Raw genomic sequence first — 27,037 nt, forward strand, 5'->3', positions numbered from 1 at the left:
CATCCAGAAGAATGCGAAATGAGGAACAGAATTTTATTTCTCGGCGATACGTCTTGCGACAGTTACGTCATATACAGAAAAAATTTACGGAATAAATTATTGAAATGTTTATACGTAAAAATATACGGAACACGAATAGAGGTGAACGCCACATTTCATCGAGCCTTCCGTCTGTCGTTAAAAGAAGAAAAGAAATTGGAGGAAGCGCCGACGAATAAAACGGGACTGGCATTCTCGGGAAGAGCCGCGAGACAATTCATGGTTTTCGGTCGATGACAACCGAGAGAATTTCTCGCAGCGGAGCTTTGACGAAAGATTTTCCTTCGTTCCGAGTTTCCATGCTGTTTCACGATCTCTCGAACGGGGCGACGACTCTATCGCAAATAGATCTGTCGATCAGAACATTATACTCAGGCTCAGTAATAAAATAATCTTTTGATGAAAGAAAAGGATTTGATAATTATGACTAAAATTAAATGTGAATATTATATATAATAATTATTGTTGGAAGCTTCATTTCTATAGTTACCGCTGCTGCAATGTTAGTAATACTACAATGTGTTACATTAACAGAAAAAGGATTGCACTTACGATTCATATGAGAACGTACGCAGATGTGTATGTCATTAAATTCGCATTATTAAAAATTTAAAGAAATGACCACAGAAACGATCGCCAGTAAAATGGAATTTAAATTTAAAAATATAATTTCATAAATTTTCCTAAATAATACTATGTAATAAAATCCCATAAAAACCCCATGATATTCAAGGATAAAAATAAATGCCCCAAAAATTCCAGATTTTCTCGATAATACTTTGAATTATCAATTTCTGCTAGACTCTTCACGTAAGTAAGAACTTGATCAAATTTTGAGAATAAGTTTATGATTAATATATAGACATTCCTAAATTTTTTCAAATTTTTTGAACATGGAGTATTTCTAAAATGTAACTTTCTAAAATAGAATCTTGTGAAAAGGAAAATTTCAAGTAATTTAAACACAAAATTTAAGAATTTTGAAAAATTATATTCATCAAGAAAGAATGGAATTAAGAACATTTTGGAATTAAAAAAAATGAAGTTTTACTGTGTCACTTTCGTGCAAGAACATAAAATATTCACGAACGGTAGAATTCTCTTTAAATTTGATATTATAATGAAAATGTGACAACACTGTTATAACATTTAAATCATTATTAAAAATTTCTTTTTCACTTTTTTTAACATACATCTAACATACATTTAACATATTTATCAATATTATATATTTATACAACAAATTATCGATTTTATTGCTTAAATTTTGTTCTACATTTATTGTTTGAAAGTGGCAATGCTAAAAGCTTTGTTAAAAAATAATAGACGAATAAAAAGTCACGTGACTTACTTCCACTTTCTTAAACTAGAGAATTTTCTGAAGTACATAGTTCGCGTCGAAAATGATTATAATTTTTGTTGCCAACTATTTAATTAGCAACTATATTTTTTGTCACTTTAACACTAACATTATAATAGTACCATTATAACTATACTAATAGAGCTAATTAAATTTTATCATTTATTTATAGTCACAAATATCAAATACCTTTCTCTCAGCGTATGCACTTTTTCTTCTTGTGTATTCAAGAACATTATCTATCGTCAACTACAACATTTCAGCTTGAACTATCGCTCAAGCGTTTACAGAGTTCTAACTTCCATATGACTTCATATATACCTACGAGTTTTCACTGAATCTTGAACAAACAAACGCTTCCGATGGTGTCCCTGTACGCGGAACTATAACGGAGCTACCTTGCTGGAAGGATGAGAAAACCGAGTGGATCGTAGAAAGGGTGACATCGGATAGACGGTCGAGAAGCGAGAATAATAATTCCGTCATCCGCGCTCGTTTCATTCGCACCCTCGACGTGACTTCACACCTTCTTCGTGTCTTGTAACTCACGCTTCGTCTCGTATCGCCCGCGCTCGAGGAAGCGTTCTTTAAATCAAAAATACCCTCGGGGACGGAATTCGTCCGAATTTGCACCGAGATCTTTGTCTCCCCCCCCCCTTCCCTCCCCCCCTCTCTCTCTCTCACTCTTTCTCGCGTAATTTCCGAGCGGCTGAAAATATTTCATTACAAGAACGCTGACTCTTTTTTGCACGTTAACGATTGTTAGCGATATAAATTATAGTTGTAAGCTTACTAGGCGTAACTTCATACCTCCGCGGTACACGAGTTAACCAACCAGTACACGATGCGCATTCCGCGGACGCGTGCGTGCGATTCGCCGTCGCGCGCAATGCAACTCCCTCCCCCTTCCTTGTCTCTCTCTCTCTCTCTCTCTCTCTCTCTCTCTCTCTCTCTCTCTCTCTCTCTCTCTCTCTCTCTCTCTCTCTCTCTCTCTCTCTCTCTCTCTCTCTCTCTCTCTCTCTCTCTCTCTCTCTCTGTGTTATATTACTAACAATACTATTTATACGTACGACCGGGCTAATTCGTTTCCCCGGCGTTCATTTCCGATCGGCGAGAAGAGCCCGCGAGCGATGAAGTAGAGGACTTAAAGTGTCTTCGATCAGTGACAAGTAAACCGAGGCGCGAGGCCGAGCTTGACAGCGAGAGATAACGTCCTATCATACGCTCGCATCTACCAACACGTTCTAATTAGCCGGATAATCCGCCGTGAATAACGATCCGTCCTCTTACGAGGGGGCAAACAAACGCGAGTTAAGATACAGATCTCGTGACGAAGGGGCGGCACCGCGCTTGTAAAAACCCACGATCGATATCCATCAAAGGTACCGATCGCTCGCAGTGGCTCGGGTGGAATTCTCAAGCCCGTATAAAATTACGCGCTTAATGGCTCTCTCGGAGAGCAACGATCACGGTAACCAGACGGAGAGGGGAGGGTGGGGGGAGGAGAAGAAAGGGGTGGGGATTTATTTCACGGCGCGCGAGATAAATTCGTACGGGGCGCGTGGACGCGAAAGGATCGGGAGAGATCTCGCTCCTTCACGGGGCACCATAAAGATTTATATTTAGAAGAACGTGACGCGACAAAGACCCTTGCTCTTTCAACGTTGTCCTAGATAAATCTTTAGGTGTGCGTCGCGGTCGCGTGCTCGCGCGACCACTTAGCATTAAACTGTGAAAACAAATTTTTTTTTTATACTCTAATAATTGAGTCTGGAAACGTTGGAAAATCTGTTGACATTTTACACTAGTAAACACGAGTCTCACATTAGGAACGAAAAGAATGGACAATACGCAATCTTAGTGCGGACTTAATTTATATGAAGACTTGGAAAACTACAACGATATAATATTTCACAGCCGACGTAATGTAATATACGTTAACGCACCGTTCATGCGTCTAATTGTTGCGTTACGACGAATTTATATTATCTTCTTAATGTTGAATGTTTTGATTCTTAATAGGTAAGGTTGCCGAAATCGCACCACTTTTGACGTAAAGACTTAAAACTAAGAAATTATTAAGAATATTTTTAATTTTCTTGCGTCATAATAAAGTACAACATTTCTTCTTTCATATTTATTTCTTTTTTACAATTTTGTGTATTGCCATAAATTTTTAAATGACAGTTTTTAAAAAGCTTTCAAATAGTGCAATTTAGGCAATCGATCTGCTAAATCGCTCCGCAGGTTAATATTACTCTTCCTGGGATAAAGTGACACTTTTTCTGCTAGATTCTTTCTTTTCGAATCAAAAATGCGTTAGATAAGCATAATTTTATTAATATTAGAGATTAATACCGTAAACTAAATATAATTTCCATCAGTGCCATTATTTCAATAACTTTTTAATAGTATTGCAATAACATTGCTACATTACGGCAATATTGTTACGATGTACGCTCTGTATGATTATTATATTTGATTTTATGCATATAACCACGATCAAAGCAATAGTGCGATTTAGAAAACTAAAGCATTTTGTAAAACTTTATTTATTTAATTTACAAATAAGAACAAAAAGTTATTTGAACTTTGTTAATCTAATTTTAATAATATTGCAATCATTACAAATTATCAAAATTTGAATTATTTATTTTACCTTTTTTGCAATCGAGCTACGAAAGGTGTTGAAAAATAGCAGCAAAGTTACAATTTTTCTATAAATATTAATAACAAAATTTCTATTGTTCTTAACATGTTGAGTTCAATGAAAGATGATGATGATAATGTTTTGCATTTCCCAAATAATCCTATATACAGTGTACAAGTATCGTCGGTGAATTTATACGCGAGGTAGTGCGCTTTAGAAACCGGTGCGATATCAGTAACCTTACCCTAATTAGGTATTTTTATAATTAGGCAGATGAAGATCAAGTTAAGTCGAAACGTTCCTAATTTTAACATTGTTGATTAAAATATACGTTACATCCTTAAAAGACTCGTCTATGAGCCTTCTTCGCGATTATTCTATTTTTAGACAAACAAGAGATTTTAATTGTTTCTTGTAAAAATAAGTCGATGAATCATCGCGGGAGAAGTAAAAGAGAGAAAGAGAGAGAGAGTTCGCACGGAAGATGAACGAGACCTCGGCGCGACGAGTTATCTCGCGGTGCGCACGCGGTTCATTAACGACACCGTCGATTAAGCATCGCGAGCGAAAGGCCGTTTACTCGCCGCGACGACAGGCCGGGAAAAGTATGCGATCTGAGCAAAAGTATCAGCGAGCCGATATATCAAGGGCTGAGAAAATTAAGGAGTGGTTGAGTACGAAACGACGCGGGTCCGTTCTGCAAACGGCAAATATAAATTAACACGGCCGGCCACACCGAGGGAGTTTCATTAATTCGACTGGATAATAATAGGTATCGTGAGGTCTACGCCGTGAGGTCGTTACGATTAAGCGAGTCATCGTAGCTTTCTATAAATAACGGGCGGAGACAGACATCGCCAAGGGGTAGGAAAGGGAGACGCGAAAGACGGAGACGAAGAGAGAGAGAGAGAGAGAGAGAGAGAGAAAAAGAAAGAGAGAGAAAAGTAGCTAGTAATCTCGGTTGTGTTTCACCACCGTTGCCGCTCATGGTGTGTCGGTTGTCTCGGGGAAAACGAAAAGGTGGTCGACGTTCGGGCAACACATGTCCCGAATGTGTTCCGGACACGGTGGCACGATGGGGACGAAAGAAAAATAGGGGCACAGAGCCCCGGCGGGACGGTGGTGACCGTGAAACGTTCGAAATTACCTGCGAGGTGGCGGCGATTCACGCGATTGCTCAGATACGGGACGGGACCACTCCAGGAAGCGCATTCTTTCACATTTTCGGGCGGTCTCGACTTCAGGAAAAAAAAAAAGTTCAACTTTCCAAATTATTGCAGTAAAACTCAAGTCCTATTTTTCATTATCTGACTGACTTATGATTGAAAACTCAACTCGAACTTCATCCGTGGCATCATCTGGGTGAAGCTCATTGGGTAAAACATCAGATTAAGTTTAATCCGATAAGTTAATCTGCAGGTAAATGAAAAACCGAGCCCTTAGGCAGTAAACGAATCCAGCCAATCACAGTCGAGACTGTAAAACTAAAACGTGAGCGGCAGCTTAATCTTCTCTTTTCTACCTTCAGTACCTTACCTAAAATTTCTTAGAAATCTTGTAGGACAGTACATGGTGTTTTTTTCTTTTTTTTTAAGAAAAATCAAATACCCAAATTGATTTCCAGCAATTCGAAGAGTACTCGAGTGCATAAGAGAGAGAAACGGAGGCCTCGTCCTCCTGGCCTTCGCGCGGCGCATCTCGGAGTGGCGCGAAAGCTGCTGCATCGCGCGCACGTGTGCGTACGAGTGGCGCACGCACGACGATGCAACGCAACGCGACACGACGCGATACGATGCGATGCGATGCAACGACGAGGCGCGCGCGAGTGGCGGCGGCTGCAGCGGCGGCGGGAGGATAGGAGAGCAGGGGAGGAGTGGAGAGGAGAGGAGAGGAGAGAGGAAAAGAGGACGCGCGGCGTTAGAAAGGGAGCGAGAGGGAAGGTGCCGTCGTCCGAATGGTATAGTAGTGGGGCTCGGAGTTTCGCCGGCGATCTCGGCACTCGGCGGCATCCGTCGTAGTGGGGAACGGCTAACCCACGAGGGGTTGCGGAGGGAACGAGCGTGGACGAGCGGTTATTTCAAGCGACGGCTCTTCTGGCACTTCGCCCCGAGCTTTCCTCGTGCACATCCTCCTCTCGGAGTTAGTAGCGCGTATCGTCAGTGTCGCGACGTCGCAGCCTAGACGAGACTGAGAAAGAGAAAAAAAGCGAGAGAAGGGAAAACACCGTCGGAAGGCGAGCACAGTGTGTGTGTGTGTGTATGTGTATGTGTGTGTGAGGAAACCGCCGATCGATCGATCGATCGATCGATCAATTTTACTGTATTGACTAATTAATTTCGGGAGCGTTCGCGCAACTGGTGCCGACACCCTCGCAGTGAGTAAGAGACCTTCCGAAGTCTTCCGGGTGATAGGATAGTCGCGCTGCCAGTGAATGGATAGACCCTTTTGTGCTTCGGTGACGGGATTACGAGGATAAGGCGAGGATTCTCGGCGAAGGATGGAACGCGCGTGGAAAGGAGGAGCGAAGGAGAATCTGTAACGACGCGACGCGCTGCCGTCGGACGCGTCGGCCTGAAATAACAGCGGGCACAACATGCGCGCACAGTGAATCAGCTCTCGTACACGTCTCGCAGCGGACGCGAATCTCCTCTCGGCAGTGACTTCTCCAGCGCACGCACTTCTTCCCGCCTCCCTCGCTCTATCTCTATCTCTCTATCTCTCTCTGTCTTTCTTTCTCTTTCACCGGTCCTCTTGACACCTCCCTTGCTCGGTCGACACGCGCGGTGCATCGTCGGTGCGTCGTTGCCCCGCGATCGGCGCCAGTGCTCAAGGGGTGCACGAGGGTGAGAAAAGGAGAGAACCGGAGTTCCCGAGAGCGGATTGAGAAAAGCCAGAAGCGCCAGCCCGCCAGGCATCGCCGTCGCGGAGGCAGGAGCCGGAGAACGCGAAGGGGCCGAGGGGAAAGTTTTTCGAGACGCTGTCGAAGGAGTTTTCTCGGAAAGGAGATCACGAGAGTCGCAATACGGTGAGTACGCAGCCTGCTCCGTGCTTGTAGATAAAGATACACGCGCGAGACGAACGTGGGCGGACCCACACCGCACGTCGTCGGCACTCGCAAAATCGAATCGGTCAGGTATAGAGCTTCTCGCGTCGGGTGGAGCTTTATCAGAGAAAATTTATTGCAGAGAGACTCACCGAAAGAGATCCCAGAATCAATATAGCCGAAAATATTCAGTGGTCCTCTGGCAATCGCTTTTCTTGGAAGAAACGTGAGTCATATTTCGTTCATTCAGCAAATTGAAGTGATACAATATCGAAACGGGACAATTCATCTTACACGATATGGCATGTACACGGAAAAAAAATGATTTCGCGGAAATACAGATTTAAAAATGACTATGTCGGACCATTAAGATATTTATATTGGATGTTTAAGCTCGTTAAAATATTTCGCAGCAATGTCATCATGCTTGAGCTTCCTACATGTTTCCTACAAAAAACTAAACAAGTTTAATTTAAAAACAAAATTTGGGTTATAACACAGTTACCTCTATCAGTAGCGTTATATCATAAATAATTTTGTTCTAGCAAGAATCAATAGAAAATAGAAAAGTTAATCGAAATATAAAATCAGTGCAAGAATCAAGTTCCAGAGGTTTTTAATGGATCTTGAAAATATTTATCCAGATGTAAAATTTCGTTCTTATACATGTGTCTGAAGAAAAATTATTACATTTATTAAACATAAATACAAAAGGATGTTGTATCGTTGAGAGCAACTTTATAAATTTTTTTATAAAATAAAATAAAGTATTGTTTTACACTTAAATATTTCCTACCTCGCCCTCAGCATTATTATTATAAAACAAAATACAAAATATATATGATAAATAAATAAAATTCACACGGAAACTAAAACAAGTTTAAAATTAGTTATTTTCTTTTCTTCAAATAGGCCTTCAAAATATTTCTCAAAGCCTACAACTTTGTTTTTACACCTATTACATGTCCGGAGAAAAATTATCATGTTTATGCAATGAACGCGTTTGAAGATGAAAAGTTTCTTGTTTCCTCACAGTTTTCGACTGATTTGTATTATCTCGTAGGAAATCTTTCAATTATATTTTGATGATTCAATATGAAATTATTTTTTTATTCGTACCTACTCGTAATTGAATTAGATACCGCAGTAAAGTTGTTCTTTCCGTGTACGTTATAAATTAAGTGAGACATAATGATAAATGTGATCGATCAATGAAAATAAACATAGCGTGCAGATCTGCAGCTACATCGCGGAAATGCGCGAAAATGTGCGTACGCGTCGGAAGTAACCGGGGGACCGGGGCGATGACGAGCGCGATGTATCGATAGGCTACGAAGGTTTTGCTCGCGTGCGTGCGTGCGTGCGTGCATGCGAGCGAGAAGACATCGTTCGGGAATGCAACTTTAATTGGTATTGCCTCGTTGGTCGATTAAAGCGGACTCGTGCCATTTATTTCCCGATGCGTTCGATCGCGGCGCGCGCGATCCCCGATGGAAAATTTCCATCCTGGCGGCGCGGCGGAGCATTCCCTTTCCGATAATGCTAAACAGCGGATATATTAAGTGTATTTTAGATCCTGAACACGCGTATCTTTCCCGATAGCGCTAAATAGCCGATATGTTGAGCGCGCCTCAGATGTGTACACGACAAACACGACTAACACACGCAATAAAATCGTCGAGAGATAAAAATCTCTCTGACCAAATAATTAAACAGCTCCGTGAACCTTAACCTTGAAGGCAGAACGATTTAATCACCCAGTCCTTTCTCGATTTATTCCTTACTGCAAAGTCCTTCGTGCCGCTAGTGATAATGAGAGAGCGCGCAGGTAACGATTAAGAAGCGCGGCAAGGTGATCAGTTAATTGATCGACTAATTAATTTGGAGCGGAGAGATTATACCGCGATACGACTGACGACCTTTCTTCCCCCGTCGTGTTTCGGAGACATGGCTAGATAGTAGAGGAGTCACCAATACACACACGCGCACTGGCATATCATGGCCTTGTTTTCGGGAGGATGATATTTCTCAAACTAAAAATGAAACTTTAAAAAGATGAATACAAACTAGAAAGTGTCTTTCGTCAGAAGATATAGCAACTCGTACAATACAAATTTTTGTTTCGTATTTTGTAATAATTATAAATGTCTTTCCAACATAAGCGTCTAAGAAATTGAGCCCCAATACTGGCACAATCGTCCAGAGAAAAGTTACATTTAAACTAATAGAATAATTTCTTTAACTTAGTTTAAGTTGAAGTGAAAATACCGCTTTGAGGAAAATAAAAATTCATTCTTTTTCAAGAAATAGCGTTATTAGTCTTTCTTTAAATAAATAATTTATTATTGTTTAGTTTAAACAATTTTAATTCAAGAAACTGACAAAAATGTAAGAAATAATTTAATCGTTCTAATTTTATAAACACATTTATTTTAAGATTTGTGTTGCACAAACTGTTTCTTTAAACATTTCTTCAAATTAAAGAAACTCTTCTTTAACCGAATAGTAATGTACAAATTTCTTTGATTCATTTTTTTTTCTCGAAGAAACTTTTCTCGAGGTGTACGCAGTAGCAAAATTCAGACAGGATCGTAGAAGAGCAGTTAACCATAAAATAAATTGATACACTAAGTAAAATAATAGAAACTGATAAATATATTTTTATGCATAAAATATGAAAGAGAAAATAAAGAGTTAAAAATTTCTTAATTAAAATATTTATGTTAATAAAATAAAGAAATATTTTTTAATAATTTTTTCTTGCATTTCTAGAAAATATTTACTGTTAAACTAGTTTAATATTCAAGATATTCAGATAATCAGATCTTTTGATCTAAGAAAACAATTTAATCAAGTATATGTTAGCCTATATGTAAAATCATTATTTAAATTTAAAAAAAAATACAAAATTACGTACTTAAGGTGATACATCTGTATTTACTTAAAAGTAAATATTTCTACTTAAACAAAACAAATACTTACATCAAAATATATGGTTTTAAGAGAAGGTATTTCTTTTTATTCCAAAAAAATTGTTTCGGTGTACAAATTTTATTCTCGCTTTTCACGAATTTATTTTTAGCAGATTCTAGATAGAAAGAAGCCATAAATGAATAAACTATGAGAAACTTTGTTTCTTTAATTATCCAAGCAGATCTTGTTTTTATCAGTATTAGTACGGTGCAACGTTTCGTTTCCACGAAATAAAGGGTTGCTACTTTAGATCTATGCCAGCGTTGGCTTTCGTCTAAAGATAACGTTGTATAAAAATCGACTTACCTAAAGAACAAAGTTATTAATTCGTATGCATTCTATCCATGCAAGCCGCGGCAAAGTTAACCCCCTACGCGTCCCTCGCGGCCAGACCAGGCCTGCTTACTTAGCAGACCGGGGCGAAGGGGGAAGGGGAGGTAATTTATTCCGGCTTTACTTAATCTCTTCCCTCGCGCGTCTCGACGACGGACGGCTCGGCCGAGTCCTCTTTAATCCAAATTCCAGATCGAGTAAGGGAACGCGCGCAGCCGAGCGAGCGACGAGGAAGGAGAAAGGGAGCGAGAGATCTAGAAACGCGCGTCCCCTCGCGAGATCCCTCTCGACGGTGAATCAGATTATCGTCGGAAGTAAATCGCTCGCGACTCCGCGATCATTTGCCGTCGCTACATTTTTCTGGCCGCGCCGGCACGCCACAGGCATTTCGTGAAGTAGTGGTGCTCCGGAGCACTTAATCTCCGGAGCTAAGGCTAAGTCTCTCGACTAAGTTGGCGCCGTCGTGAAGCTGGAAACGCTCGAATTTCGAATATCCCGAGAGATATTCGAAAGTCCCCTTCCCCCCTCCCCCCTCCTCCATGACTCGGCATGGCACAAAAATAATCGTTAGTTTTAGTCGTGGCGCTTTTTCAAATTATAAACCCGGCAGCACATACGGATCGGATGGACTGGAAGTACCGCTTCAGATTGTCTTGAACGAATCATAAAGCGAGTAACAGTGTTCGCTTCCGGTGTTTACACGAGCAAAACGCCGCGAGCGAGCAGGTCCGCGCGAACGATAATATACACGCTCCAGATGAATTACACGCGCGCTTCTCCGCCTCCCGTATTGTCCACGATCGCGTGGCTCGCGCGAGTCCTCCCCGCATCCGGTGCTACTCAGGCTGTCTCCTGCGAAATTGCTGATTAACGTGTCTCACCGAGACAAGATTCCGACGAATAGTCCGCGTTTCACCGAACTCCAAACGGTATCGACACTGCGCGCAAATAATTGTTTAACGCGAAATTTAACTTTCAACTCTCTGACGTCTGTTTTCTACCAGTGCTGATTAACTTCGATCTCGGTTTAACGTTCTTTTTATCTATTTTTTTTTAATCTTAGAAAAAGATTTAAAAATTCAAGAAATGGATATAAAGAGATCTGAAAATTTTATCGAAACGAACTTCAAACAGTATTGACCTCGTACAAATAATTGTTTGACGTGAAATTTAATTTTTAACTCTCTAATGTTTCTTTTCGGTAGTGTAGAGATTAACTTTATTTCGGTTTAACTAAATTTTTTTATTTTTAATTCTTTGAACTAGAAAAAATAAAGAAAATCCAAAGTTAATCAACATTGGTGGAAATAAAGTGCGCATAAAAAGATCTTTCGAAAATTGTATTGAAAGGAACTTCAAATAGCACCGACTTCACTGAACAAGAAGAAGATGCAGAATATTCAAAGAAATAAATATAAAAAGATATTTCAAAAATTTGATCGAAAAATTTGATGAATTCTGAATTTGAATATCTATTCATTTAAAAATAAATTTAACGCTAGAAGTATTAATTAAGTGGCCATTGTTGACCGTTTTTACTTTTTAGATTAATTAATTTAGATTTTATATTTCTTGTGTGAAAAAAATAAGATTCTGAAAATTGATTTCTCAACAATTATATGTTCTTCATAATAATGAAATATTTGGTTTTCAATCACACTTTTTACTTTTACACTAATTCACACACTGCCTTTTGGAGAGTAAGAAAGCGTTGGTACTTGAGGTAGTAAAAGTATGCTCTTGGCATTCACTTGGATATTCCTCCGAGGCTAAGTAAGCATGATTTAGGCGTTATCCGCGCAGAAGTCGAAGCCCTGACTGGCATTTTCTCAATGCAAACGTCCTCGAACGATAAGAGCCGTGCAACGTATGTACAGTACGGCGCATTGTGCGCCACTTTCCTCGGCCCTTCGTCCCTTTGCTTCTTTACCGCTCACTCCACTTCGCGCAGGAACGCGCGTCGAAGTATCAGCAAAGGATTTATTTCATGAATGCGAAACGAGAGAAGGAGAGACGAAGAGATTCGGAAAAGGTGTCGGACCGAGAAAGAAAGAAAGAAAGAAAGAAAGAAAGAGAGAGAGAGACAGAGAAAGAAAGGATGACCGGGTAGACGATCGAGGTAGGAGGTAGGATTGAAGTTGCAAGTAAGCTCGTAAGAAGCGAGCTACGATTTATTTGACGCGTCGCGCCGACCGCGGGCGAGCTAGAGTGGTTTATTTTATAAGACCAGATTGCTGGCCTCGCTCCGCCGGAATAGAATAATGAACGTTTCTCTCCATCCTTCGTAGTACAACCTCCTCCTCCTCCTCCTCCTCCTCCTTCGTCGTTGAAGCGCAGAATCCTCCTCCTCTCTTTCTCTCTCTCTCTCTCTCTCTCTCTCTCTCTCTCTTTCTCCCTCGCTCTTCCACCCTTCCTCACGAAAGTCGAGTGTCGTTCAAGAACGCTCTCCGTATTGGATCACGGCGCGATCACGGCTCCCTTTCTCGCCGAGCGAGATCGAAGCGCAACTTTTCTTTTCGTCCCAAGCGTAACGCAAGAAACATAATATTATAATTCGTAAGCTCCGCACGATTCGGTGGCGGAACCTTGGTATTTTGCAATATGAATTCTTATCTCGAGTCCAGATCGCCCTCGTGATTTTATAGATCTTTGTATTCGTATGTACACTCGGTCGGAAAAATAATTCAGAACGGGAATACAACGAGACCGTTCCCTCCGGCTGGTTTCTTCCTTCGCAACGCCGGCACGCTATTGATCGCACGTTCGTCGCGCGATCGAATCAACGATAATGCCCGTTAAAAGCGAGTTACGTAGTTAATCCTCATCGGCGCGCACCGCTAAATCGCTCGGTAATCACGCCTCGCGAAGAGACGGTACTCAATTACATTCGATAAAGAGAATTTCAAATAAGAGCTTACCGGCCGTGGAACGACGACTCTTTTGGCGCCGCGTCCCGTCGTAAGATCGTCGAAGCACGAGAGATCTCATACCCGGACGTGGCACTTATTCCATCCTCTCTCGCCCCGCGCGCATCGACTTCGCGTAGATCTCGAAAGCAAAAAAAGCCTGCACGATACAAAAAAAGCACGATAGAGATTATTATAATTGATATATTTGCTCACTAATGCGTCAGTTAATTAAATCTTAGCGATTGATCGCCGAGAAGCGATAAAAAGGAAAAGATTGACGGCATGCGTTTGCCATTAATGGGCACGTTCGAGATTGAACTCTTGATGCTCGAAGACCGGACACGATCGGAAAGCGCAGTGGAAGTCGGCAAATGGACGAATTTTACGTGCGTGCGTAACTACGTCAACGCACATAAATACCGCTTGTTTATGCGTTAATATATCACCGCGACTTTTGACGCAAATCGCCGCGTTATTCACCGAGAATAAAAAATGATTGCAATAATCGTAATTTAATAATAATTTATAGTCATTCCAGTGCCAAACTATTATATATTTATAGTTGTTGTACTTTAAAGTTGTAATATCCATGCAAATTATAGTTATTATTCTGAAGACGGGGTCTTGCAGGCATAGTTCTACCAACTATGAAAAAAAGCTAACTACAAATTGGAGATGTGCGAATCAAGCGTTCGTGAAGTCGAAATCGTATTGAATCGAATCTAAAATCTTCACATAGCATCGGAACTCTTTAAATTTGAAGACGAATCGAATTTGAATCAAATTTTCTTGGATTCACTTACTAATTTAAATAAAATATTTTCAATGACGTTGCAGATTTTTTTAACAGACGGGAAATTTTTGTAAATTAAAGTGCGCTTCGAAAATGGTTCAAGTTAAAAATTGAATTTATCACATAGATAGTAAGCGAGGATGTTTAAAAGATGGTATCGCAATTATATTCCCTATAATTGCAATTACGTTTACTACATAAACGTTACTTTCATTACTTATTGTTAGTATCCGAATCTTGAGACTTTGTATTAAAATTTGTAGAAGTGTGCGAATTCGGATCGAATCACAATGGATTAACCCGTACAAATTCTCGTTTCCGATTGTCAATTTCCCAAATACCTTATCGTTTCTAAAATTCAAAAAAATTTGTGAGCAATACGCAATCGTGAATTTGTTTCAACGTTTCATCGATATGTATTATGATTTTAAAAGGATTTAAAGCAAAATTTAAAATTATTCTACATATTTTCCTAATAAAAGTTACTTTCTAAAATTCTTGCGATTAATTTTCTCGCCTGTTAAAAAGAATCTGCAACATCATTGAAAATACCTTATTACATTTAAATTGGTATGTAATGTAAATCCAGAAAAATTTTATTCTAATTCGATTCCTATAACTCAAGTCAAAGAGATTCGATTTAACTCGGTCTTACAAACGCTTGGTTCACAGACCTCTACGTTGTAGAAAAATTTTTTTCGTAGTTGGCAGAACTCTGCATATAAGGCCTATATTCAAAACACGCTTTTAAAGATGATAGCGCTCTTTTTCGTTCTATCTCTATCGTTCATTAAACTTGAAACAAAGATAGAATTACACAAAAAATAACGCGCTTACAACATCTTTCGAAGTACTCTGAAGGCCGTAAAGTTAGTATTATTAACATAATAAAAGTGACAATTGTAAAAATAGAGCACCCAATCACATTTATTTTACACCATGCAATTGTGGTCACAAATAATAAACGATTTTCTCTCGGTGCGAGATTTGCCACTGATGTACTGGCGTTGCCGCGAAATTTATTAATAACCGCCAGACGTACGCGCGTGTACGTATTTATATATTTACGAAGGCAGGCACTGCCTTCGAAATGGATTCCGAGAAGAAAAACTCTGCCTACGCCCGGCTTTACGCCGATTAAACAACGCGTCGGGCGCTTCTGCGCATTACAAAGTTTTTGCAATACAAGTCGCGGATATGGCGAACGGTTCAAGTGGCGCGCGCAAACGAGCGTAAATCATGCGCCGGCTCGTGTCAAACGTGGGACATCGGTGTCGTTATATTATAAGTATTACGCTATTGCGAAAACTCTCCGTTAACGAGAATGAAGCGTGATCGAGCTTGTCGTCTACGCGGAATCACGATTCGAGATGATAAATCGCGCACGCGCGAGTCTATTAAGACTGTCCTCCTTCCGAGCTTCTAAAGCCTCTCTCGCGCCGGGAGGAATCCAATAGATTCTTCTTTTTATTATTCCACGCGTTTAAACACTGAAAATACCGAGCGGTCGTTGACCGTTTCTATTTTTTAGATTACGTTTCTTTTGTTGAAAGATAGAATTCTGGAAACACTTTGACATTTGCTAATAAAATATTTGGACTCTAATCACATTATTCGCATTTTTTTTTTTTTTTTTTTACTCGTTTTCGTAGTAATCTATTCGCTCTGTCCTTAGAAGCGGCAGATTGGGAAAATTAATATATTCTTTGAATTAAATTAACGGCTTATAAAATTAGCCTAGTTATGTTAAAAGTTAGATGAACAAAAAGTTAAATAAAAATTACATTAATTTAAGTTAAATTAAAAGTTAATTTTGAAAAAAATATTATTCGTGTTATATTAGAAATTTGAAAATTTTCGAAATTACATTCTAAACAACCATAACATGAATCAACAAAGAAATTTAATATATTTATAAATTAAATTTATAAAAATAACAAAGAGATATTGGTTTCAATATATTTTTTGTTTTAATTTTTCTTTCTTCATATAGATAAATTTTCAACTTGGAAAAAAGTTAAGTTAAAGTGCGCGTTTCAAAAATAAATAGATAAAGTTAAAAATTAACTCATTTAAAATTAACTTTATTATAATTAAAGTTATTGGCTTTTCAACTTTATTAAACCTTTTAACTAGTTGCTACCCAACCCTGCTGCTAGAGGGGCACTAAAGTGAGTGAGAAACGTTGGTACCTTTGGTCTTAACAGAAAAAAAATGTGTTTATCACCCGATATCTCAAATGTAAAAAGCAGGTTGGATTTCTCGGAGCTGACGAAATTTTCTTCGCAACGAGTCCGAAAGATAGCGCGTCTCCCCGGCATGAAATTAGCATCGAAATATCCGCTTAGCCGCTGAACCGAGCGACGATATTATTCCGAGTGGTGCGCCCGTTCCGGTCGAACTTGGGCGACTGCGAAATCGAATTGTCAGAAGCGGGCGGCGTAAATTCGTCACATTCGCTCGCGGTTAGCCGCTCGACCCGACCGCTAATCTTTTTCAAAGCCGCAGTCGCCTCGTGCAATTGCCGCGAAAACATCTCGCGCTTGCATACATTTCCGTCTTCGGTAATCGTGTAACGTTTCACACACTCTCGACCCACGCTCGCTTCCAGCCGTTCGACGTTTTTGGTGACACGGCAGTGGATATCTAACGGAGCCGTCTATTTACAACTGACCAACGTCATCGTGAGTATCAATGTCTTCGCATGTACTTCGCGAACTTAACGACTGTAAAGAGACATCTTCAAGAAATTTAAGGCGCCTATCGCGTTGTATCTTTGTACAATTTGCTAGAATAATACAACTACAAGTTCTTACAATGTTGGTAGAAATTGATGAGTGCGTGAAATGAAATAAGGCCAACTTAATATATTTTATTTTTAAAAACGCGGGTAGAATTTTTAAAACTAGAATTCTCGGAGCTCTGAGTTTTAAAAAATAAATTTTTAAGAACATTGAGTTGTTAAAATTTTTATTTTAAAAATTCCGCTCGAGTTTCTTAATACGAAATTAATTAAGTAAGTATTGTTTCAATCCAAGCACCTTATTAACGATTTCTATCAACTTTATTAAGAAAGTACAATGGAACAATTTTAAATTTTATTCAAAATTCTATTACGATATAATATTATTAATAAAAAGAAAATGTATTTCTTTCCGATGTATATTGCTTCTGATTACACTTTGCATTAAAATTAATTGATCTAATTTATAAGTACAATGTACAATTTATCTGCGAAATGGAGAGAATTTTTATGAGAAAACATAATACTATACTTGTAGTTTGTATCGTATTTTAATTTCTTTAATAACAAAAAGCAATTTAAAAAATGTGTAATTATAAACAAAATTATACAATACATAAAACGAAAGAAAAAGGAAAAAGGGGAAAAGGAGAGCTGAAGTGCTAAATGATAAAAACATTTAACTTGTATTATTCTTTCATAGCTTTACATCATAATAAAATTTAGAACAAAATTTCAATTGTTCCATTATACTTTCATAATAAAGTGCACTATAGTACTATCACTTTGATAGTAACATTGCAATATGCACGATATGCATCCAATGTTCATTTATTAAGTGTAGCTTCATTTATTATCTAGTATTTATAATACAATTAAGTTTTATTTAGTACAACATTATTTCTTTTTATAATTATTTTCAAAAATTTTTAAAATTAATTTTTTTAGTTACTAATAAAAAGAATTTGCAACGTCATTGAAAATACATTACATCTAGTAATGTAAATCCAAGAAAATTAATACGGGGAAGATGAGAAAGGTCGTGTATCCAAGTTTACATGTATCGCAACAAGCCTGCCTCACAATAGCTCTTAAAAAATAAAATAAATTAAGTAGGCCGTATATTCAGTCGGGAGGGTACTTTAAATTTCATATCTATCGTAAAGCTTTAAATATGAATAAAACTGATTTACAGTGCGCCTATTCTTCAGTTTTCGAAAAGGAGGGACGATAACAAAAGTAGCTTCTTTAATATATGCTTATTACAAGTGAACAGCAAGATATATATCGAAGATAAATTTTAGCGTAGTCATAATTACACAGTCAATTTTTATGACAGCTAAATGCCTTGCGGAAGGTATAGATGAGACTGATTGCCGCTTACATACGCTGCGTATTACTGATTTATCGGCCGGAATCTGAATTCACTAATTGCCACGCTCGCCCCGCGCATGTAATATTTCGTGTAAAACAAAACAAAATGATGACTCTATTCGCCGCATTAAATAATACAGATGCCGCATAATGGCGAAAGAATAGACCCCCGGCCGCGGCGCAGAAACCTAATGAGTCAGTCTCCTCGCCGATCCTTGACGAAGCCCCAATTACATTTTATACTCGAAGGGCCACGATTCGCTTTAATAAAAACCACACGTGAGGACGAGAGAGAATCTTAATAGAAAATACACACGAATCCGCCGGATACTTATTAATACCCGTGTTAATTAAATTAATTAATTTTTTTTAGAGCGCTAAGATAAATAAGGATTTATTTCGCCACCGGGAGATCAGAGATAGAAGAGAAATAATTATCGTTCTGCGCGTGCACGAAATCGGAACTGTATATAAATACGCGACCGGATATAGCGCTGAGTATCTAAGCCCAGAGTGTATCGGGAATCGGCGCTTCCGCTTGTCGACAGGTAGTTGTGTTCGGCGGACGCATATCTCTCTCTCTCTCTCTCTCTCTCTTTCCCTCGCTCTCCTCGATAGAGAACGACGGAAGGTAGAAGACGAGAAGCGTGCAAGGGCACCGCTAACGAGACGGGGATTATACACGGGACCGAGCGAAGAAACTGTTACGACGTAACAGGTTATTTGTTCAACGCGGTTACATCGCCGCGCCGCGCCGCTCGGTGGTTGAGAGAACGGGAAAGAGAGCGAGCGGCGAGCGAGCTCCTCTCGATACTTTTCATCGACAGGTGGATCCTGTCCGGGTTTACGCACCGGCTGCGCGCGAGACGCGTGCCGCGGTGACGATTCGACGATAGGCCGCGCCGCTGCCGCCACCGGTTGCCATCCTACTCCTTCCTCCTGCTCTCGTATTCCGACCTCTAACCACCGCGCCGTCCTAAACGCTCCCTCGATTACGCGCAGGCTCCGCTGGATGACACGTAAAGCAGCAAAACCGCCGCAAAAGCGCCGAGAACACGACCGCGGAGCGTCTCAGCTGCGGCGAATGATTGCGCGGATTGCGCGATTGTTACTGGAGAATTTCACACGAGAGTGCAAATCTCATTTGGCCGCGCCGGGTTTCGCGGCGATCGTATTTATAGCGCGTTTATATCGCCGGGTTATCGCTAACTCGTTCAGCGGAATAAAGAGGAGGTCCGCAACCTCCGATATTTCTTCGTCGCGTTTGCTTAACGAGCGCACGTCGTAAAATCTATTGTGGCCCGTTATTCAGAGGACATTTACTCGCGGATGCGCGATAAATCGTGGAACCTTTGTCAGCGCGACGACGGCAACGGTGGTGGTGATGGCGGCGGGTAGAGAGGAAAGTGCACAGGCCTTATGCACCTACTCACGGGGGCTGATAATGCGAGTCCCTAATAGGTTGACCACATAATAATAGCGGCCGCGCGGCTGCGGAGTGCCGCGATTAAGAGAGCGGACGGCTCTCCGGTCCCACGTCCCGTTTTCTTCAAGCCTTAAGTGGTCGCGTGAAAAAGAGAGCTAGGTAGCATTTAGGATTAAGCGTAAGAAGAGCGAGCGGCTGAAAGTCGAGGACGGACAGAAATGTCTACAAGAAGAAAAAAATAGACCTCGCGATGATGAAATACACGAGTGATGGAATTAATTTATATAATTATATTAATTTGCATAAATATGATTAGCACCGGGGAATACATTCAAATAATTTATGCAATCTTTTATCTTTCTAAAACCGATTATAATATTATAATATTATTTCTGAAATTGTAATACTTGTGGGTAGGCAAGGAAGAAAAAAACAATTGCTATTACTGTAATTTAATTTGCATTTTTTGGTGCCAATTTTGTAATTGTTTCAACCAAGCAAATTATAGTTTTTAATTATTATTATTATTAATAATAAGCGAATGTTGAAAAAATAGTTGTATTCACTATAATTGCGATTGCATTTATTATATGAAATATTTTATTTATACTATTAATATTTTGATATTTTATTATACATTACAATTAATATTTGAAACTATTATTTATAATAAAATTTTTTTTATGAAACAGTTGGTAGAATTATAAACAAAGTCATTATTAATCATAGCAGTAATAACTAAAAAATGGAGCACCCAATATAAATTATTTATCATATCATAAATACCGTAAATCACACAATTAGTTACAAATATTACTTTTCTTTAGTGTATTTAACAATTATTATCATTTTTTCATGTATAAGCAGCAATATAAAATATAAATCTAAAGCATTTGATAATTGTAAATTTCAGCAAAAAATACATTTTTAATTATAATATTATATTAGTCATCCAAAGAACATAATGATTATTTTGATAATAATAGTATAAAAAATTTCCATTCTCATTTTAAAGATATTGTTTTCTTTTCCCCTATATTTTCCCCAATATTTTTTTCTCCCAATTCATTAAAATTATTATTGAATAATGAGAATATTATATATATTTTTCTTCACGTGAGCAAATTATTTAATACAATTTTATTTCAACATTTATATGCTTAAAAGATATTTTCGAAATAAAAATATTCTTTTTTTCTGTATAACAAATCAGTTTTTGTCAATGTATGTATGTATAATACACGGAAAGAATAATTTTGCTAAAGTATCTAAAAGTTTAGCTAGACAGAGATCTGAAGATAATTATATTGGGCCATTAAAATAATTATGTAGGACGCTCAAGCACGATGAGCAATGCTGCAAAAAAGTTTTGGGATTTATTCGCCTGAGCGTCCTACATAATTACTTTGATGGTCCAGCAAAATTACCTTCAGATCTGTATTTAGCTAAATTTTATCATAAGTACTTTAGCAAAAGCTTTCTTTCCGTGTACGCGCAACGAATTGGTCGCAATGAGAGTCATCGAACGTTACAACGGGAGCAATTTCGAAAGTTTGCGACGAATCTCAAGGAAAAGAAAGGGGACTCATCAATCTCTGGACCTCGTTGCGCTTGTTCTGCCAATTACGTTACGACAATGCGACGTGGTTCGCGGACGGTAAACAAAAGGGTCTGCACCGACTTCTCCGCAGCGCTTCCTAGAATGCATCACGAAGGGAACGCGGCTAAAAGCAATTTGAGCTAAGAAGACATCTGCGAGCACGACGCCCAAGTCTCCGGCGGCGGTTGTTTCAGAATGTTTATTTTCGAAATTTTATTACGAATGCCTTTACGAGATTGACAAGCTCTAAGTCTTGGAAATTATGTTTGTCTAAATGTGATATTTGTCATGAAAAAATATTATATGTTTTATACAAAAAAAAATGAGAATTATATCAACAATCACTGTCTCATATATATAAGCTAAAATATAAAATCTTTAAAAAATTTGATAAACTTAAAACTTTAGCAAAATATAATACTTAATTTTTATTTTAATATTATAATAACTATTTAAGAAGCACAATAACTGCTTGATAATAGTAATAATAAAAAAAAAACAAAGTTTTGATAATAATACAGTGAGAAAAAAATTTTGTTAAAAATTAAAGTATTTAGTCCACGTTCAACTAAATGTTGATTAAACAATTATTTATTTGTACGAAAAATGATATAGTTCACGTCGACCATTAACATTTTTTAATCAAGAATTAACTAAACGAACATAACATTTAGTTGAACGCATCGGACAAAAATATTTTGGTTTTTCAACAAATTCTTTTTCTCATTGTAAACAATTCAATTTATTTGAAGATACTATTTTCTTAATTGATGTTTTTTCTCTCAACTCAAGAAGTAAATATATTTCTTATAAAGTTGTGCAAAATTTCCTCGTGTAACAAGCTGTGTCCAAGAATAACAAATTTTCTTAATAATTTTTTACATCTTTATTTATACATAAGACAAATTATTAACTGAATCTTTTTGTGTGTAAGTACGTGTTAATTTTCGCGTTCAGTTGCGTTGCATTGCGATTTATGATTTCATGACATCACATGAGACAAATGAACGGCAATAATAAAACGATCGAGCTTATCTCAAAGCGATTAAGGTACTAATTTACACAATGTAAAACCGCTTTCGCGATTTGCCGCGGAAACAATGTGACCCACCCATCGTACCCAATGCATCCTAAAGTGATAAAGCGCGTAACGCGATCATTAATCATCATTACGGGGCGTAATGATCGCCGGTGGAAGTCGTTGCCAGGGAAATAATGAGACCGTTCTGCTCCGGAGATCGTGCCTTCCCTAATCTCGATTGGCCATCGAATAACACGGCACGACTACCAGATTTTTCTTCCTAAACGAGGATCCCCGCGTCCGCGGCTCAGCAACGTGAGATTTTATCGGCGACGAGCCTAGGTCGAAGAAGACTGGAGAAGAGGGCCTGGATCGTGTCACGAACGCGTTGTATGCCCTCTTCCCTTCCAGGGGTGGTATGCGCGCGAGGGAGGGGCTATTATGCACCACCGCGAGACGATTAATCCACCGATCTATCGGCGATGCGATCGGTGAAGTTGTGTGTACTGGCGCGGGTCTCTCGACGATAATTAACGTTAACGTTTCTGTATTCCGAGAATTTCCTCAGAAAATTCCTACATCAATCGTTCTCAAGGCGAACGTTTAAAAGACTCTCTACGATAATTCCAGTAATCTGCTAACAGTTGGACTATCCCGTTATCACATCGTCACGATATTATTACAGGCGGATCTTTTATTATGCTAATTACGCTGGCTACAATGTGAGAGCCAAGGGAGTTTCCGATTAAAGGCCGGTAAGCGCAACGCTTTTTTTGCAGTTCGGCGATATCCATCAAACGGAAATTACAGCTTTATATGCGGCAGCGCGCGCGCGCGCGGGCGCGGAAATAAAGCAGAAAAACCGACATCCTCGCGCGCTCGAGGTGTTGTTCGACTTGGCGTACGAAACGAACGCGCGCAATCTTTGCTAATTATCTCGTTCCACAAGCGGGGATTGCGAATCGTAATCGGATATGCTAATGGATACGGGGGAAACGTATAACGATGTTAACCGCGTTTTTATGTCGCTGCCGTGTAGTCGTGTACCCCCTTGGGCACCGATGAGCACCGACGATGCCCCCTCGTGTGCGCAGGTGCGCGACGTGATGCAACAAATGCTTACGGCGAGACAAGAAGAGTCGCCTAGAGCGACTGTCAGCCGGCGGTGGTTCGTCATCGACGTGTATCGCGCGTCTTCCTACATACATATATGTATATTATTAATGACGCCTAGAAAGGTTCTTTATTATCGTGCTCGCGTATCGTGTTGTAACGAGAGATACGCCGGTGGAGAACGATTGCATAGGAAAAAAAAAAAAAAAAAACAATTATATTCCATTCAACAATCATGGTTTCATAAATAAACAAGAACGTAAAATCTTTGAAGAATTTAATTTTCTGAAGAATCTTATATTTCGACCAAATACATTTTTATTTTAATCTCTTTACATAACTATTATAATATTTAAATAAAAATATATTGCATTTTAGGATAACAAAGAAAATTAATACAAAAGTGTCCCTGTTTCATATAAGCATAAATAAAATAAATATATAAACAAGATTCATCATTGTTTCATATAAAAGCAAGAACATGATTTCTTGCTTATACATATATGAAACAACGATCGTTTAATACAACAGATAAGTTTAATTTGTTAATGTTTTATACTGTCAATGCAAAGGTCTTAGTTTAAAAAAAAAGTATACATATATAGGATAAAAAACCTCAAACATCCGTATATTATGCCTTACATGACCCAAGGGGGTAATCACTTCATGTAATCGTGGGACAGTGTCCCCAAAATCATTATGAAATCTTTATGAAATCCTCATGTAATCATTTTGTAATCGAATGTAATTATGAAATCAGAAATCATAATGAAATCATATGACATCAGCGGAAATCACAATAAAATCATATGTAATCAGCAGAAATTATTTTGGATTTTTGTGTAATCCATGGAAATCATAAGCAATCATCGTGAAAATTACTATGAAATCAATGCGAGCTTTTAGATTTTGTAGTCAATTTTTGTTGTTTTTAAAAAAAAGGTCATCAAAAATTTTTATGATTGCTTTTTTCAGAAAATTTTTTTATCAACTGTTATAAACTCCAGTAAAATCTTAAAGTCAGCAATCGAGTGCATATCTATTATTTGTATGGTTATGCCTTAATTTAATTTTATTTGAGAGAAGTTAACAATCAGTAATAATGATTCTAATCAAATAAAATCATTTTTAATCACAACAAATCTGATAATTAATATGCAATCACGAAAAATCATTAAGTAATCAGATGAAATTATTTGCAATCAGATGAAATCATGAAATCATTATGAAATCCTTACGAAATCCTCGTGTAATCATTTTGCACTTAGATGTCATCATAAAATCAGATGAAATCATCGGAAATCATAATAAAATTATATAAAATCACCAAAAATCATATGAAATCATGTAATCCTGGGACAACATTTTAACTAGTGGTTACCCCCTTGACATGACCACTACGACATTGAAATAGAAATATATTTGACTGAAATTTAAGATCCTTCAGAAATGTAAATTCTTAAAGATGTTACATTCTTGTTTCTATACGAGAATGTTGAATAGAATACAATTTTTTTTCTGCGTACGCGTGAATTCCTACAGAAATTCGACGTTTCACCCTCCCGCGTGTGCTGTAACAATCCATTCATCAATATAAACAATTTCAATACCTACAAAAAAATCTGCGGATAATTATTTCGCGCGAGAGTGTTTATCGCAGCTTTGTTGTTCACGCGCGAGCCCCCGCGAGAAACGAGGGTAAAAGAGCGATAAAAGAGTGTGGGGTTTGTTCGGCGCGACTAATTTTAATTTACCTCGCGGCGCATCCCGAGACTTAATCGCGAGAGCCGGCCCGACGTCTCTCGTTACATCGCGTGACTACCGAATCCGTCCGCTCGCGCGTGTATATATGTACATACCACCGCTCTTATCTCAGCGTGTATCGCCGGCACGGCGTGGCGTGTCTCGCGAAAAAAATCGCGATCCGCGCGCAGTCGGATCCTCGTGCGCCCTCCGTATTTACTCATTCAAGAGGAAAACCAGTTTCCGTCGGCGGCGCCGCGCCGCCGCGCGCGATCGCCCGGCGCGACGAAACGCGCGCGCAAGCGAGATAAATAAGGCGCCATTTACGAAAAAGGCAACTGTCCTCGTTCGCGCGAAGCGTGTCGGAATCCCAGGCGATTTTCAATCCCTGAACGGAACGAGCACGGCCGAGCAAATCGGACGCAGACGCGTACTTTTGCTCTCGCGCGAGAGAAATCGTCGAGATCGAATTAAAAAAAAAAAGAAAAGAAAAAGAAGAAGAAGCGGGCGCTGTGATTTCTTTTATTCCCTGGACCTTAAGCCCGCGAGCGCCGAGCGCGGCTTCCGAGAAGGATGTAGATTGATTTACGCAATATAACAGCACCCGAATATTACGACGCAACGACGGCGTAATGCGGCCAATCTTACGCCTCTCCGCCTTGACACCACTAACATTCGTCAAAAATAACTCACGACCGGCCACAATTAAACGAGAGCGTATTCCCCGACCTTCGACGATGCGCGAGAGGGATCGATCCGTGCAGGACAAACCGGCCATTCATCGCTCTCGCGATTTATTATTGTTGTAAAACCTAACCTATGAATTGTTTAATCGCACTATTCCGCGAGGCGTCTTATTCAACTGCGATTATCTCAAGCTGTTGCGTAAAAAAAAAGGAAAAAAACCGATGCCCTGGTAACAGAGGATAATCTTCTTTTTTTTAGAGCGAATGATATATTTACGGATTCCAAACATCGGCGTGAGAAAACAAGGGCCCTATTTTGCGATAAAAACAATTTGGCGCCTAGGCATTGCCGCGAAGCGAATCAAGATTTATCGATTCGCCCGCAGATACGTGCCATTTCCATTGGCCGAGAGCGAACGAGGCACGTCGACAGCCAAAACATTTCTGAAATAGATCGCGCGTCGTAATGCGTTATATCTGAGCCGTATTTACCATAGCGCAAAACCCTCCGGAGGAAAATTCCAAAAACACAAGTGCCTCTCGCCAAGTCGAATATACATAACATTGAAAAAAAAAAAAAATTGTTAAATTGAATGAATTCCTTCAATTCCAGTATTCCTTCAATTCGTGTATATTTAAGCTAATTATATTCCATATGAATGGAATATACATATTTAAATACATCTAACTTTTTTAAATACATAAATACTTTAACTGAAGAAATTTAGTCAAGTTGAAGCATTTGATCAAATTGACTTTTTTTTTCATTCAATGTAAAAAATATTTTAGATTTACACGCATTTTAATTTAAATTCAAAAGAAAATTAGTATATATTTTTTTTAGTATTCATATATTTATATGATATAGATTTTTTATTGAATTTAAAATATGTGATGTGCATCACAGTTTAATTGGAAATATCTTCTTAAATCGATAATGGTACAAACGAAACGAAGATTAAAAGTAAAAACGATAACATAGTTGAATAAAATTTAGATGAACCTCCTACTTCTATTCGTTGGCAATTCGCGATTCGATATTTAATTGAATCCAACTGCGTTTTAATTCACACTACATTTTTTTTTTTAAGTGTAAATATACATCAAGTGCATTTATGTACATGCTAAATTTATTTCATGATACAGATGTGCCTAAATTCGCAAGTTTCGATCTACGTACATGACGATTGGGAAACCCGCCGCGTCACCGATGCATTTAGATACTCGTGGT

The 27,037-nt window shown here is 38.8% G+C and overlaps 2 protein-coding genes across 2 annotated transcripts in view; one reads left to right on the top strand and one right to left on the bottom strand.

Annotated features, from left to right (window-relative positions):
* Positions 1-27,037, bottom strand: part of LOC113003419 — a 58,461-nt gene that overhangs the window by 21,990 nt on the left and 9,434 nt on the right. The window contains exon 3 of the mRNA XM_039447738.1: positions 13,317-13,464. Coding sequence (XP_039303672.1) covers positions 13,317-13,464 — 148 coding nt within the window. The remainder of the gene's footprint in view (positions 1-13,316; positions 13,465-27,037) is intronic.
* LOC105196299 (fibroblast growth factor receptor homolog 1) overlaps positions 6,037-27,037 on the top strand; it is a 73,970-nt gene continuing 52,969 nt past the window's right edge. The window contains exon 1 of the mRNA XM_011162129.3: positions 6,037-7,074. The gene's annotated coding sequence lies outside the window, so the exon portion shown is untranslated. The remainder of the gene's footprint in view (positions 7,075-27,037) is intronic.

This window comes from Solenopsis invicta, chromosome 4 (genome assembly GCF_016802725.1).
Source record: "Solenopsis invicta isolate M01_SB chromosome 4, UNIL_Sinv_3.0, whole genome shotgun sequence".
In the NCBI taxonomy this organism is placed as follows: Eukaryota; Metazoa; Arthropoda; class Insecta; order Hymenoptera; family Formicidae; genus Solenopsis; species Solenopsis invicta.